This window comes from Poromitra crassiceps (assembly GCF_964638095.1).
Source record: "Poromitra crassiceps genome assembly, chromosome: 28".
Taxonomy (NCBI): Eukaryota; Metazoa; Chordata; class Actinopteri; order Beryciformes; family Melamphaidae; genus Poromitra; species Poromitra crassiceps.
Genome location: NC_139651.1, coordinates 15588995 through 15605448, shown reverse-complemented (window position 1 = coordinate 15605448; position 16454 = coordinate 15588995). Strand labels below are relative to the sequence as shown.

Genomic DNA, 16454 nt, shown 5'->3' with positions numbered 1-16454 from the left:
AGCCACAGGCCATGGAGAGAAGAGCATGTTCACACCCTGATGCTCGAGGCAGTGGAGACACATGGAGAGAAGAGCATGTTCACACCCTGATGCTCGAGGCAGTGGAGACACATGGAGAGAAGAGCATGTTCACACCCTGATGCTCGAGGCAGTGGAGACCTCCTGCTACCTCCGCAACCCAACCCCGGATAAGCAATTGAGGGTGGATGGATCAGTCTCTTTTCTTGTACTGTGCAACAGTAAATATCTGGTTTTTGGTTCATGCATGTAGCTCATGTTTTCTAACCAATATTGTTCAGATCAATTTTTTCCTATACGAGGGATCAGCCGAGCAGCATTTCGGTAAACAAACCGTGTCACTGGGTGGCAACGGCAATGGAACCCTATGGAGCCCAAGTGGCGCGAGACTCGATTGTCTGACTCTAGCCGGCTTGCCTCTGTTTACATTTTAAAAACTGCGACGGTTCACACAACTTTAACACGACATGCATATATTATACATCTTGAGCTAATTCTGCTCTCACTCAGAATGTCAAAATATAAGCGGTGTGACGTATAGTTTTTGAGATATTAACGTTTGTTTGGCACAACTCATACTATTAACTGCCGCGGGGTTCCGCATTTCTGGGTGTCAAGTGACGTCACGCTGATTCGTCCTATTGGTTATAGCAGCTGCAAGGAATGCATACTTGTATTTATGTGGACATAAATACATATTTTGTGTGTGTGTGTGTGTGTGTGTGTGTGTGTGTGTGTGTGTGTGTGTGTGCATGCGTACTCGTGTGTGTCTGCTGCTGCCTATGCTGTGTATGATGAATCAAGATAGCATGGATGGTAGGAAGCAGATTGCCTCTGCCAGCCTCCATACAGTGAGAGATCTTTCTGCACTCCGCCACAACTGGAACAGATGTGCGAACCCTGCCTCCTTACACACACACACACACACACACACACACACACACACACACACACACGGATCCATAGCCATGAGATACATGTACATATCTCCCTACCTGACACCTCTCTGTAATGATTGATCACAACCATTATCTGTGTGTGTGTGTGTGTGTGTGTGTGTGTGTGTGTGTGTGTGTTCACCCACCTGTGTGAAGTGCCTGAGTGTGTCTTCAGGTTTTGAGCAGGTATAGATGATTACTGCACTACAGTATCTACAGCAGGAGCTGGTAGACGCAGATCTCCTCTCACACTAACGCATCTTTCACACTATCATCCCAACCCCTCAGCAGCCACTCTACTTAGGTACTGCACCACTCATTTAGATCGTTCTCCTATAGGAGGATTATTATTATTATTATTATTATTATTATTATTATTATTATTGTTATTATTATTATTATTATTACTATTGTTTACTATGTTGTTGTTGGTGTTGTTGGTGTTGTTGTTGTTGTTGTTGTTGTTGTTGTTGTTATTATTATTACTACGACTATACCTGTAGCTAACATTTGATTTCATTTAGAATACAAATGAATTGTCATGCTGATATTTTTGGCAAAGTAATAATCTGAAGGCTGCCATATAGATATAGAGCAAACATTGATTCAGTACGTCTTTAGACAAGCTACTATAATATTGCCTCAACAGGACAATGTCACATAATTAGTAACAAATGCTGGAATGTCGCTTTAATCTGCTTTCAATTAAGATAATCAGGTTACATTTGTGGAGACATAATATCTCAGCAGGGCAAATCTAACTGAGTGGTCACTTTGAGTAATTTAAAAGAAATATAGAGACAGAAATTGACATTTACAAATCAGGCCTTTTGATTTTGCACATTGATCAATTGAATAAATCCAAGATCAGTCACGACTTCTAAACGAGGTTTATTTTCAGTTGTTCAAGTATAATCAGTTCTATCACGTGACATATTCCCCTTTGCTATATTCCATTATGTTGACAAGATTGTCAAAGGGCATTCTAGCCTGGACTGACTCAGGCGCCGGAGTGTCTGCCTTCCACTGAGAGTCTCAGTTTCAAGGTCTGGCTCTCTTTGGAGATGTTCCTCAAAGACACCCTGAGGAAAGACAATAGTCCTCCTTACTGTGACCCAAAAGCCAAATGATGTGGAGGTCCCCTCAGAGTGATGCCTGCGCCCCTCTTGGCTTTTTCACATCAGATTATTAAACGCCCCTTTGGCGATGTTCTCTCAATGTGAGCGGGCACCTGGGCACACACACACCACACACGAGCAAAGAGGTGGAGAGACAATTGCACCAAATCCCCTGCTTCTCCAGTGGCTGCAGCCTCAGACGAGCCCAGTCAACGCTTGTAAGCTTGAACCCCCACCACTCAGTAACTATAGGACGAATCAGCGTGACGTCACTTGCCACCCAGAAATGCGGAACCCCGCGGCAGTTAATAGTATGGAGTTGTGCCAAACAAACGTTAATATCTCAAAAACTATACATCACATCGCTTATATTTTGACATTCTGAGCGAGAGCAGAATTAACTCAAGAGTTTGACGTATAATATAATTGCATGTCGTGTTAAAGTTGTGTGGACTGTAAATTGTTTAAATGTAAACAGAGTTAGCCGGCTAGAGTCAGACGCTCAAGCCTCCCAAAGCTCAGGCTCCATAGGGTCCCCATTGCCGTTGCCACCCAGTGACGCGGTTTGTTTACCAAAATGCTGCTTGGCTGATCCCTCGTATAAAAGACACATTATTATTATTATCATTATTATCATTATTACCATTACCATTATTATTATTATTATTATTATTATTATTATTATTATTATTATTATTATTATTATTATTACCTTTATTATTATTATTATTATTATTATTATTATTATTATTATTATTATTATTATTATTATTCTACACTCATCATTCTTCTTCTTCTTCTGTCTGAAGATCCAATGAGTTTTGAATGACAGTGGCACTATCATCCCTAGCAGAAACCAAACTGGAGACACTCCCTATCTCTTGTTCTATCTTCTACAATGGATTCTCTATGGAACAGCACAGATGAGGAAATGAGATGAACGTTTCACTCTTTTCTTAAAGATGTGCATCATATGGAGGTATGGGTTTAAGAACATCTAAAAGCTGCATTTAGTGGTACAGTATATTGCCTTTTTGAGAATCCCTCCTACTCCACACACTTTCCTTCAGATCCTCCAATGTATATGTTTTTTTAACCTTATTTTAAACCAGGCAGGTCAATTAAGAGCAAATTCTTATTTACAATGAAGGCCTGGACACAACAAGAGAGCTATAGGGGGAAATAGCTATCAATACCTATTTAGGCTGCTGAAATAGCAGAGCTTTAGCTCAGGAGGTAGAGCCGGGTCGGCCAATGACGCAAGGGTTGGCGGTTCGATCCCTGCTCCCTCCCAGCTGCTGTCGTTGTGTCCTTGGGCAAGACACTTAACCCTCCTTGCTCCCGATGGTGTGTAGGCACCCTGCGTGGCAGCTTGCCGCCATTGGTGTATGAATGAGTGAATGTAGACTACCTCCTGATTGTAAAGCCCTTTGGATAAAAGCGCTATATAAATGCAGGCCATTTACCATTTAGGGAAAAAAAGGTTTAAAAATGCAGTTGTCATCTGTGGCTACACCTTTCTCCTCTACTTCCCGTGTGTGTGTGTGTGTTCACCCTCGATACCTGAAGCATAGACAGACGACTTATTCAATTTGTGTTTAATGTGTTTTAATCTCGTTTTAATGCTCATTAGTAATTGTGCAGAATTAAAATGCTCAGTATATAGAGTATGTACCCAGGCACAGCTATGACAGTAATCACCTTTTTTACTTTGCCATCGTCACCTGGACATGTTACAACGAAGCTGGAAAATGTCACACTCCTGAAATAGTGATTACATTCAATGACGTTTTTATGATCCCTGTGCTTGATGCAATGCAACAAGTAGTAACACCATACATCAAAGAAAAAGAGGATATAAAGAAAAATACATGATTTATAATATCAACCACAATCTGGAGTTTTAATGGTTCTTTAACTTTAACTAACATTTCCCCCCCCCCATAAAACTAAACCAGTTTATCAAGAAGAAGAAAGGTAAAAAGACGAGAGACATTAGTAGTTACTGGGCCTTTTTCACAGACAGGAAGTCTAATTCTCTCAGTGGAGAGCTCCATTGAAAGAAGAAATTCATCTTCAAATATGCTTATTAAGACAAGTCTGTGAAGTGTTGTATCTGTTTTCTGTTAAAGAAAAACACAGTAGAATGGCTAGAACAGTTACCTGGAGAGGGGGGGGGGATGTAGTGTATTTGTAAATTTGTCATTTTAATTTACAATGAATTCTATCTGAGAAAACCTAATGATTCGTCTAATCTGTATGATTGACTGGAGAGATGATCAGAGGGGCAGAGTTTTCACCGCCATCGTTAGGACCCGGCCCAAAGTATGGGTAGAGTTCCTCAGTGAAGGTGCAGCCAGTGAAGGAGTAGATCAGAGCTGCAGCATCTACGTCATCCACTGCATACTGCTGGACCCTCTTCAGCTCAGCCTCAAGCAGCTTCTCCATCTCTTTCCTGAGAGTCTCGTCCAGCTGAGCCACAGCTCTCCTCACAGTCTCCTCCAGCTGAGCCACAGCTCTCCTCACAGTCCCCTCATATGATGAGTGGACACTGACCTCTGTCCAGTCCTTGGTGTGTGGAGGAGTGTTCAGGGATGGGAAGCTTTGGAGGAGGTGGAGGTGGTCTTCAATGTGTGAGAGCTGCTCCACCTCAGCACTTCTCTTCATCAGCTCAGAGATCTCCTGTTCCAGCTCTTTGATGAAGCCTTCAGCCTGCCTCTCTGTTGTTTTCTGCTTCTCTTCAATCGTCTCAATGAGCTCATCCTGGCCTCTCTCCACAGACTGCATCAGAGCCGTGAAGACCTGCACACTGTCTGCTATCTCTCTGTCTGCATCTTCCTTGCTGAGCTCCACTGAGTGTTTGATCTCCTGAATCTTCAGTCGTCTCTCCTGGATCTTCTGCTGAATTGCAGCCCCTGTCTTCCCCAGCTCAGCCATCTTTCCTTTGTATTCCTCTTTCAGAGGGACAATGTCATGTGACTTGTGGTCTGACTCAGTGCATACCTGACACACACACATCTGGTCAGTCTTGCAGAACAGCTCCAGTGGTTTCTCATGTTTCTTACACATCCTGTCTTCCAGGTTCTCCACAGGATCGATCAGCGTGTGTCTTTTCATGCTTTTGATGATGTGATGAGGCTCCAGGTGAGTCTCACAGTAGGAGGCCTGACACTCCAGGCAGGACTTCAGGGCCTTCAGTTTGGTCCCAGTGCAGACGTCACAGGGAACTTCTTCTGGTTTGGCTTTCATCCCAGCTAACTTCCTGGCCTGAGCAGCCATCTCATTTATGAAAGTATTGACACGCAGCTCAGGTCTTCTCTTGAAACACTGATTACACAGAGGACACTGGCACGGGACATTAACCTCCCAGTGTTGTGTGATACAGTTTTTGCAGAAGTTGTGTCCACATGGTATGGAGACTGGATCAGTGAACACATCCAGACAGATGCAGCAGAGAAACTCCTCTTCAGACAGGACACTGCTGGCAGCAGCCATATCTAGACACTGAGACCAAAAGTGAAAATCAAGTCAAGTCAGGTCAACTTTATTTATACAACTATATTTATATGTACATGCGTATGTGTATATATTATATACTTTGTTTATTTTGTTTGTATATTGAGGTACAACCGGATGTTATGTTTATATATAATTTGGTGTGATAGTGTCTTGTAATCCCATGTGGGATGGGCCAGAAATGGCATGACACGGAAATAAAAATAACTAACTAACTAACTAACTATAGAGCACATTTACAACGACACAGGCCGATCAAAGTGCTTTACAGGTAAAACACAGAGCATAAAGCAGGTACAAATGCACTAATCAGAGAGCAAGGTGCAGTACAAGGTGCAGTAAAACAAGTAATAAAAATGGGTAGAAGTTGAAAGACAAAATGAATAAAATTAGTAAAAAGAATAAAATAAGAATAAAATAAAAGTGTGAATAACAATACGCACACAATTCTTTCATATAAAAATAGCAAGGTTAGATATCAAAGGTTATTTTGAGTTGTGTATTTAAATTACACTTCACTGAAAACATCATTTGACAACTATCAGTGCAAAATGAACACAGGGAAACATCCCATCTGGATTCAGCTGTGTTTAAACAGTCAATATGATCTGCTGTACTCACCTTTGTAACTCAGAGTCTGATGTATTGTTGAGAAAGGTCTGATGAACTTACGTTGATTTCTTCTTTCGAGAGCAAGAAGAGATGTCTCTTCTAACTTCAGCAGTGCTGTCGCTCTGAGTTACTTTTGATTTCACTTCAGTAATGTTGACACACCTGTCAGTCTGTCCAGTGTTGCTCCGCCTCTTACTGCAGTTGTATAAAGAAGATTGTAACCCACAGCTTGCAGGTATAATCCTCAGGTCCTGCAATTGCATACAGTGGACTCCTCTTATAGTCAGTGTTGGGGGTAACTCATTACAAAAGTAACATATTACATGTAATATATTACTTTTAGCAGTAACTCAGTAATATAACTTATTACTTATAGGATTTCAGTAATATTATACCAGTTACTTTGTCAAGTAACTCAAGTTACAAATTGAGTTACATTTTATTAAATCAAAGCACATATTTAAAAAAGATACAAGGCGGTTGAAATTCTTTTTCGGGATGGTTCCGGGACGGCGATGTCATTCTGCTGCTGCTGTTGTTTTGGTGAAAGTAATGCAAAAGTAGTGTAATAAGTAACGAGTTACTTTACACAGAAAGTAATACTGTAAAGTAACATATTACTTTCAAATGAAAGTAACTAGTAATATGTAGTATATTACATTTTGAAATTAACTTCCCCAAATCTGCTTATAGTGTATGTAGGCTTTTAATCATACTTAAAACCATAAACTTACCCTGCGTGTGTGTGTGTGTGTGTGTGTGTGTGTGTGTGTGTGTGTGAGAGAGAGAGATAAGTCGATGCAACGCAGATAGATATGATGAATAGCATGAGTGGAGTAGAATGAGAAACACAAAAAGAGTGATGCAGCAGCTCTGCGTGTGTGTGTGTGTGTGTGTGTGTGTGTGTTCACCCTCGATACCTGAAGCGTAGACAGACGACTTACTCAATTTGCTGTTTAATGTGTTTTAATCTCGTTTTAATGCTCATTAGTAATTGTGCAGAATTAAAATGCTCAGTATATAGATTATGTACCCAGGCACAGCTATGACAGTAATCACCTTTTTTACTTTGCCATTGTCACCTGGACATGTTACAACAAAGCTGGAAAATGTCACACTCCTGAAATAGTGATTACATTCAATTAAGTTGTTATGATCCCTGTGCTTGATCCAATGCAACAAGTAGTAACACCATACATCAAAGAAAAAGAGGATAAAGAAAAATACATGATTTTATAATATCAACCACAATCTGGAGTTTTAATGGTTCTTTAACTTTAACTAACATTTCCCCCCCATAAAACTAAACCAGTTTATCAAGAAGAAGAAAGGTAAAAGGACGAGAGACATTAGTAGTTACTGGGCCTTTTTCACAGACAGGGAGTCAAATTATCTCAGTGGAGAGCTCCATTGAAAGAAGAAATTCATCTTCAAATATGCTTATTAAGACAAGTCTGTGAAGTGTTGTATCTGTTGTTCTATTTAAAGAAAAACACAGTAGAATGGCTATAACAGTTACCTGGAGAGGGGGGGGGGGTCAGAATCAGAATCAGAAAGACTTTAATGATCCCCGGGGGGAAATTGGGACAAGTTACAGCAGCTCGCACTCAGAACACACATAGCATAAAACAGTAGTAAAATGCAATAAAGTAAGCAAAAATAAAGTAGAGTAAGTAGAGTAAAGTATAATAAAGTGAGAGTCATTGTTCATGATGGAGCGTAGCCTGGTCAGCGTTCTCTTCTCCGACACCGCTGTCAGAGAGCCCAGCTCCAGCCCCACAATGTCCCTGGCCTTACGGATCAGTTTGTTGAGTCTGTTGGCATCCGCTGCCTTCAGCCTGCTGCCCCAGCACACAATAGCATACAGGAAGGCACTAGCCACTACCGACTCATAGAACATCCTCAGCATGGTCAGGCAGACGTTGAAGGACCTCAGCCGTCTCAGAAAGTAGAGACGGCTTTGCCCCTTCTTGTAGAGTGCATCAGAGTTCTTAGCCCAGTCTAGTTTATTGTCAATGTACACTCCAAGATACTTGTAATCCTCCACTATGTCAACACTGACCCCGTGGATTGAAACAGGGGTCACCGGAGCCTTGACCCTCCTCAGGTCCACCACCAGCTGTACTGTATTTGTAAATTTGTCATTTTAATTGACAATGAATTCTATCTGAGAAAACCTAATGATTAGTCTAATCTGTATGATTGACAGGAGAGATGATCAGAGGGGCAGAGTTTTTACCGCCATCATTAAGACCGGGACTGAAGTATGGGTAGAGCTTCTCAGTGAAGGTGCAGCCAGTGAAGGAGTAGATTAGAGCTGCATCATCTACGTCATAAAAGGAGACCAGAGCCTCCTCATAGTCCACAAACACCCCAACCTTCTGAGGCTGCGTCTTCAGAGAGAGGAGGACAGGAGGGCCAGCAGCAGCTTTGTACTCATCTCCTTCCCTCAACCATATAGTCCAGGAGCCATTCTGTGGGCTCAGTGTGATTGTTCCCTTCCTGTTGATCGACCCTCTGGCCACTCCTAAAACCCACTGAGTCTTCTGTTTAACCTGAACCTCGTAGTAAAACCTTCCTGAAGAGAAGCTCTGCTTTCCTAAGATACAGGGACAGCTATCAAATCTCTCTGGGTTGTTTGGGAGATTCTTCCATACAGCACCATCTTTTACTTGTTTCCCATCATCAGACAGGATGAGAAAGGGATTTGCTGTATCAGGATCCAGAGTCACATCCACTGCATACTGCTGGACCCTCTTCAGCTCAGCCTCTAGCAGCTTCTCCATCTCTTTCCTGAGAGTCTCCTCCAGCTGAGCCACAGCTCTCCTCACAGTCCCCTCATATGATGAGTGGACACTGACCTCTGTCCAGTCCTTGGTGTGTGGAGGAGTGTTCAGGGATGGGAAGCTTTGGATGAGGTGGAGGTGGTCTTCAATGTGTGAGAGCTGCTCCACCTCAGCGCTTCTCTTCATCAGCTCAGAGATCTCCTGTTCCAGCTCTTTGATGACGCCTTCAGCCTGCTTCTCTGTTGTTTTCTGCTTCTCTTCAATCGTCTCAATGAGCTCATCCTGGCCTCTCTCCACAGACTGCATCAGAGCGGTGAAGACCTGCAGACTGTCTGCGATCTCTCTGTCTGCATCTTCCTTGCTGAGCTCCACTGAGTGTTTGATCTCCTGAATCTTCAGTCGTCTCTCCTGGATCTTCTGCTGAATTTCAGCCCCTGTCTTCCCCAGCTCAGCCATCTTTCCTTTGTATTCCTCTTTCAGAGGGACAATGTCATGTGACTTGTGGTCTGACTCAGTGCATACCTGACACACACACATCTGGTCAGTCTTGCAGAACAGCTTCAGTGGTTTCTCATGTTCCTTACACATCCTGTCTTCCAGGTTCTCAACAGGATCGATCAGCGTGTGTCTTTTCATGCTTTTGATGATGTGATGAGGCTCCAGGTGAGTCTCACAGTAGGAGGCCTGACACTCCAGGCAGGACTTCAGGGCCTTCAGTTTGGTCCCAGTGCAGACGTCACAGGGAACTTCTTCTGGTTTGGCTTTCATCCCAGCTAACTTCCTGGCCTGAGCAGCCATCTCATTTATGAAAGTATTGACACGCAGCTCAGGTCTTCTCTTGAAACACTGATTACACAGAGGACACTGGCACGGGACATTAACCTCCCAGTGTTGTGTGATACAGTTTTTGCAGAAGTTGTGTCCACATGGTATGGAGACTGGATCAGTGAACACATCCAGACAGATGCAGCAGAGAAACTCCTCTTCAGACAGGACACTGCTGGCAGCAGCCATATCTAGACACTGAGACCAAAAGTGAAAATCAAGTCAAGTCAGGTCAACTTTATTTATACAACTATATTTATATGTACATGCGTATGTGTATATATTATATACTTTGTTTATTTTGTTTGTATATTGAGGTACAACCGGATGTTATGTTTATATATAATTTGGTGTGATAGTGTCTTGTAATCCCATGTGGGATGGGCCAGAAATGGCATGACACGGAAATAAAAATAACTAACTAACTAACTAACTATAGAGCACATTTACAACGACACAGGCCGATCAAAGTGCTTTACAGGTAAAACACAGAGCATAAAGCAGGTACAAATGCACTAATCAGAGAGCAAGGTGCAGTACAAGGTGCAGTAAAACAAGTAATAAAAATGGGTAGAAGTTGAAAGACAAAATGAATAAAATGAGTAAAAAGAATAAAATAAGAATAAAATAAAAGTGTGAATAACAATACGCACACAATTCTTTCATATAAAAATAGCAAGGTTAGATATCAAAGGTTATTTTGAGTTGTGTATTTAAATTACACTTCACTGAAAACATCATTTGACAACTATCAGTGCAAAATGAACACAGGGAAACATCCCATCTGGATTCAGCTGTGTTTAAACAGTCAATATGATCTGCTGTACTCACCTTTGTAACTCAGAGTCTGATGTATTGTTGAGAAAGGTCTGATGAACTTACGTTGATTTCTTCTTTCGAGAGCAAGAAGAGATGTCTCTTCTAACTTCAGCAGTGCTGTCGCTCTGAGTTACTTTTGATTTCACTTCAGTAATGTTGACACACCTGTCAGTCTGTCCAGTGTTGCTCCGCCTCTTACTGCAGTTGTATAAAGAAGATTGTAACCCACAGCTTGCAGGTATAATCCTCAGGTCCTGCAATTGCATACAGTGGACTCCTCTTATAGTCAGTGTTGGGGGTAACTCATTACAAAAGTAACATATTACATGTAATATATTACTTTTAGCAGTAACTCAGTAATATAACTTATTACTTATAGGATTTCAGTAATATTATACCAGTTACTTTGTCAAGTAACTCAAGTTACAAATTGAGTTACATTTTATTAAATCAAAGCACATATTTAAAAAAGATACAAGGCGGTTGAAATTCTTTTTCGGGATGGTTCCGGGACGGCGATGTCATTCTGCTGCTGCTGTTGTTTTGGTGAAAGTAATGCAAAAGTAGTGTAATAAGTAACGAGTTACTTTACACAGAAAGTAATACTGTAAAGTAACATATTACTTTCAAATGAAAGTAACTAGTAATATGTAGTATATTACATTTTGAAAGTAACTTCCCCAAATCTGCTTATAGTGTATGTAGGCTTTTAATCATACTTAAAACCATAAACTTACCCTGCGTGTGTGTGTGTGTGTGTGTGTGTGTGTGTGTGTGTGTGTGTGTGTGTGTGTGAGAGAGAGATAAGTCGATGCAACGCAGATAGATATGATGAATAGCATGAGTGGAGTAGAATGAGAAACACAAAAAGAGTGATGCAGCAGCTCTGCGTGTGTGTGTGTGTGTGTGTGTGTGTTCACCCTCGATACCTGAAGCGTAGACAGACGACTTACTCAATTTGCTGTTTAATGTGTTTTAATCTCGTTTTAATGCTCATTAGTAATTGTGCAGAATTAAAATGCTCAGTATATAGATTATGTACCCAGGCACAGCTATGACAGTAATCACCTTTTTTACTTTGCCATTGTCACCTGGACATGTTACAACAAAGCTGGAAAATGTCACATTCCTGAAATAGTGATTACATTCAATTAAGTTTTTATGATCCCTGTGCTTGATCCAATGCAACAAGTAGTAACACCATACATCAAAGAAAAAGAGGATATAAAGAAAAATACATGATTTTATAATATCAACCAGAATCTGGAGTTTTAATGGTTCTTTAACTTTAACTAACATTTCCCCCCCATAAAACTAAACCAGTTTATCAAGAAGAAGAAAGGTAAAAGGACGAGAGACATTAGTAGTTACTGGGCCTTTTTCACAGACAGGGAGTCAAATTATCTCAGTGGAGAGCTCCATTGAAAGAAGAAATTCATCTTCAAATATGCTTATTAAGACAAGTCTGTGAAGTGTTGTATCTGTTGTTCTATTTAAAGAAAAACACAGTAGAATGGCTATAACAGTTACCTGGAGGGGGGGGGGGGTCAGAATCAGAATCAGAAAGACTTTAATGATCCCCGGGGGGAAATTGGGACAAGTTACAGCAGCTCGCACTCAGAACACACATAGCATAAAACAGTAGTAAAATGCAATAAAGTAAGCAAAAATAAAGTAGAGTAAGTAGAGTAAAGTATAATAAAGTGAGAGTCATTGTTCATGATGGAGCGTAGCCTGGTCAGCGTTCTCTTCTCCGACACCGCTGTCAGAGAGCCCAGCTCCAGCCCCACAATGTCCCTGGCCTTACGGATCAGTTTGTTGAGTCTGTTGGCATCCGCTGCCTTCAGCCTGCTGCCCCAGCACACAATAGCATACAGGAAGGCACTAGCCACTACCGACTCATAGAACATCCTCAGCATGGTCAGGCAGACGTTGAAGGACCTCAGCCGTCTCAGAAAGTAGAGACGGCTTTGCCCCTTCTTGTAGAGTGCATCAGAGTTCTTAGCCCAGTCTAGTTTATTGTCAATGTACACTCCAAGATACTTGTAATCCTCCACTATGTCAACACTGACCCCGTGGATTGAAACAGGGGTCACCGGAGCCTTGACCCTCCTCAGGTCCACCACCAGCTGTACTGTATTTGTAAATTTGTCATTTTAATTGACAATGAATTCTATCTGAGAAAACCTAATGATTAGTCTAATCTGTATGATTGACAGGAGAGATGATCAGAGGGGCAGAGTTTTTACCGCCATCATTAAGACCGGGACTGAAGTATGGGTAGAGCTTCTCAGTGAAGGTGCAGCCAGTGAAGGAGTAGATTAGAGCTGCATCATCTACGTCATAAAAGGAGACCAGAGCCTCCTCATAGTCCACAAACACCCCCACCTTCTGAGGCTTCGTCTTCAGAGAGAGGAGGACAGGAGGGCCAGCATTAGCTTTATACTCACTTCCATGCCTCAACACTATAGTCCAGTAGCCATTCTGTGGGCTCAGTATGATTCTTCCCTTCCTGTTGATCGACCCTCTGGCCACTCCTAAAAGCCACCCAGTTTTCCCTTTAACCTGAACCTCGTAGTAAAACCTCCCTGAAGAGAAGCTCTGCTTTCCTAAGACACGGGGACAGAGATCAAATCTCTCTGGGTTGTTTGGGAGATTCTTCTTTACATCACCATGTTTTACTTGTTTCCCATCATCAGACAGGATGAGATGGGGATTTGCTGTATCAGGATCTAGAGTCACATCCACTGCATACTGCTGGACCCTCTTCAGCTCAGCCTCTAGCAGCTTCTCCTTCTCTTTCCTGAGAGTCTCCTCCAGCTGAGCCACAGCTCTCATCACAGTCTCCTCCACCTGAGCCACAGCTCTTCTCACAGTCCCCTCATATGATGAGTGGACACTGACCTCTGTCCAGTCCTTGGTGTGTGGAGGAGTGTTCAGGGATGGGAAGCTTTGGAGGAGGTGGAGGTGGTCTTCAATGTGTGAGAGCTGCTCCACCTCAGCGCTTCTCTTCATCAGCTCAGAGATCTCCTGTTCCAGCTCTTTGATGAAGCCTTCAGCCTGCTTCTCTGTTGTTTTCTGCTTCTCTTCAATCGTCTCAATGAGCTCATCCTGGCCTCTCTCCACAGACTGCATCAGAGCGGTGAAGACCTGCACACTGTCTGCGATCTCTCTGTCTGCATCTTCCTTGCTGAGCTCCACTGAGTGTTTGATCTCCTGAATCTTCAGTCGTCTCTCCTGGATCTTCTGCTGAATTTCAGCCCCTGTCTTCCCCAGCTCAGCCATCTTTCCTTTGTATTCCTCTTTCAGAGGGACAATGTCATGTGACTTGTGGTCTGACTCAGTGCATACCTGACACACACACATCTGGTCAGTCTTGCAGAACAGCTTCAGTGGTTTCTCATGTTCCTTACACATCCTGTCTTCCAGGTTCTCAACAGGATCGATCAGCGTGTGTCTTTTCATGCTTTTGATGATGTGGTGAGGATCCAGGTGAGTCTCACAGTAGGAGGCCAGACACTCCAGGCAGGACTTCAGGGCCTTCAGTTTGGTCCCAGTGCAGACGTCACAGGGAACTTCTTCTGGTTTGGCTTTCATCCCAGCTAACTTTCTGGCCTGAGCAGCCATCTCATTTATGAAAGTATTGACATGCAGCTCAGGTCTTGTGTAGAAAAGCTTATTACACATAGGACACTGGCACGGGACATTAACCTCCCAGTGCTGCGTGATACAGTTTTTGCAGAAGTTGTGTCCACATGGTATGGAGACTGGATCAGTGAACACATCCAGACAGATGCAGCAGAGAAACTCCTCTTCAGACAGGACACTGCTGGCAGCAGCCATATCTAGACACTGAGACCAAAAGTGAAAATCAAGTCAAGTCAGGTCAACTTTATTTATACAACTATATTTATATGTACATGCGTATGTGTATATATTATATACTTTATTTATTTTGTTTGTATATTGAGGTACAACCGGATGTTATGTTTATATATAATTTGGTGTGATAGTGTCTTGTAATCCCATGTGGGATGGGCCAGAAATGGCATGACACGGAAATAAAAATAACTAACTAACTAACTAACTATAGAGCACATTTACAACGACACAGGCCGATCAAAGTGCTTTACAGGTAAAAACACAGAGCATAAAGCAGGTACAAATGCACTAATCAGAGAGCAAGGTGCAGTACAAGGTGCAGTAAAACAAGTAATAAAAATGGGTAGAAGTTGAAAGACAAAATGAATAAAATGAGTAAAAAGAATAAAATAAGAATAAAATAAAAGTGTGAATAACAATACTGTAGCACACAATTCTTTCAAATAAAAATAGCAAGGTTAGATATCAAAGGTTATTTTGAGTTGTGTATTTAAATTACACTTCACTGAAAACATCATTTGACAACTATCAGTGCAAAATGAACACAGGGAAACATCCCATCTGGATTCAGCTGTGTTTAAACAGTCAATATGATCTGTTGTACTCACCTTTGTAACTCAGAGTCTGATGTATTGTTGAGAAAGATCTGATGAACTTACGTTGATTTCTTCTTTCGAGAGCAAGAAGAGATGTCTCTTCTAACTTCAGCAGTGCTGTTGCTCTGAGTTCCTTTTGATTTCACTTCAGTAATGTTGACACACCTGTCAGTCTGTCCAGTGTTGCTCCGCCTCTTACTGCAGTTGTATAAAGAAGATTGTAACCCACAGCTTGCAGGTATAATCCTCAGGTCCTGCAATTGCATACAGTGGACTCCTCTTATAGTCAGTGTTGGGGGTAACTCATTACAAAAGTAACATATTACATGTAATATATTACTTTTAGCAGTAACTCAGTAATATAACTTATTACTTATAGGATTTCAGTAATATTATACCAGTTACTTTGTCAAGTAACTCAAGTTACAAATTGAGTTACATTTTATTAAATCAAAGCACATATTTAAAAAAGATAAAAGGCGGTTGAAATTCTTTTTCGGGATGGTTCCGGGACGGCGATGTCATTCTGCTGCTGCTGTTGTTTTGGTGAAAGTAATGCAAAAGTAGTGTAATAAGTAACGAGTTACTTTACACAGAAAGTAATACTGTAAAGTAACATATTACTTTCAAATGAAAGTAACTAGTAATATGTAGTATATTACATTTTGAAAGTAACTTCCCCAAATCTGCTTATAGTGTATGTAGGCTTTTAATCATACTTAAAACCATAAACTTACCCTGCGTGTGTGTGTGTGTGTGTGTGTGTGTGTGTGTGTGTGTGTGTGTGTGTGTGTGTGTGTGTGCATGTGTGTGTGATAAGTTGATGCAATGCAGATAGATATGATGAATAGCATGAGTGGAGTAGAATGAGAAACACAGAAAGAGTGATGCAGCAGCTCTGCGTGTGTGTGTGTGTGTGTGTGTGTGTGTGTGTGTGTGTGTGTGTGTGTGTTCACCCTCGATACCTGAAGCGTAGACAGACGACTTACTCAATTTGCTGTTCAGTGTGTTTTAATCTTGTTTTAATGCTCATTAGTAATTGTGCAGAATTAAAATGCTCAGTATATATAGAGTATGTACCCAGGCACAGCTATGACAGTAATCACCTTTTTTACTTTGCCATTGTCACCTGGACATGTTACAACAAAGCTGGAAAATGTCACACTCCTGAAATAGTGATTACATTCAATTAAGTTGTTATGATCCCTGTGCTTGATCCAATGCAACAAGTAGTAACACCATACATCAAAGAAAAAGAGGATAAAGAAAAATACATGATTTTATAATATCAACCACAATCTGGAGTTTTAATGGTTCTTTAACTTTAACTAACATTTCCCCCCC

General features: G+C 41.6%; 2 protein-coding genes across 2 annotated transcripts; both read right to left on the bottom strand.

Moving 5' to 3' along the window:
* Positions 1-4142: 4142 nt before the first annotated feature.
* LOC310799651 (E3 ubiquitin-protein ligase TRIM47-like) lies at positions 4143-6327 on the bottom strand. The gene is made up of 2 exons (XM_083662243.1): positions 6212-6327; positions 4143-5578 (listed from the first exon to the last, which is right to left on the bottom strand). Exon 2 carries the CDS (start codon positions 5567-5569, stop codon positions 4325-4327), a length of 1245 nt encoding a protein of 414 aa, XP_083518369.1. The 5' UTR covers positions 5570-5578; positions 6212-6327; the 3' UTR covers positions 4143-4324.
* A 1135-nt stretch (positions 6328-7462) lies between these two features.
* LOC310799579 (uncharacterized protein) lies at positions 7463-15228 on the bottom strand. Its single transcript, XM_083662169.1, has 4 exons — positions 15123-15228; positions 13486-14484; positions 12850-13452; positions 7463-10011 (listed from the first exon to the last, which is right to left on the bottom strand). The coding sequence occupies exons 2-4, from the start codon at positions 14473-14475 to the stop codon at positions 8392-8394; spliced, it is 3213 nt and encodes a 1070-aa protein (XP_083518295.1). The 5' UTR covers positions 14476-14484; positions 15123-15228; the 3' UTR covers positions 7463-8391.
* Between the last annotated feature and the right edge of the window lie 1226 nt (positions 15229-16454).

Excerpts from the sequence above, each read along its gene's own strand:
- LOC310799579 (XM_083662169.1), bottom strand. The coding sequence starts at position 14,475 with ATGGCTGCTGCCAGCAGTGTCCTGTCTGAAGAGGAGTTTCTCTGCTGC. Across the intron at positions 13,453-13,485 it reads TGAGAAGAGCTGTGGCTCAG|CTGGAGGAGACTCTCAGGAA; the intron begins GTGGAGGAGACT and ends GCTGTGGCTCAG. Across the intron at positions 10,012-12,849 it reads CCCCTCTGATCATCTCTCCT|TGTCTAGATATGGCTGCTGC; the intron begins GTCAATCATACA and ends TTTTGGTCTCAG.
- LOC310799651 (XM_083662243.1), bottom strand. The coding sequence starts at position 5,569 with ATGGCTGCTGCCAGCAGTGTCCTGTCTGAAGAGGAGTTTCTCTGCTGC.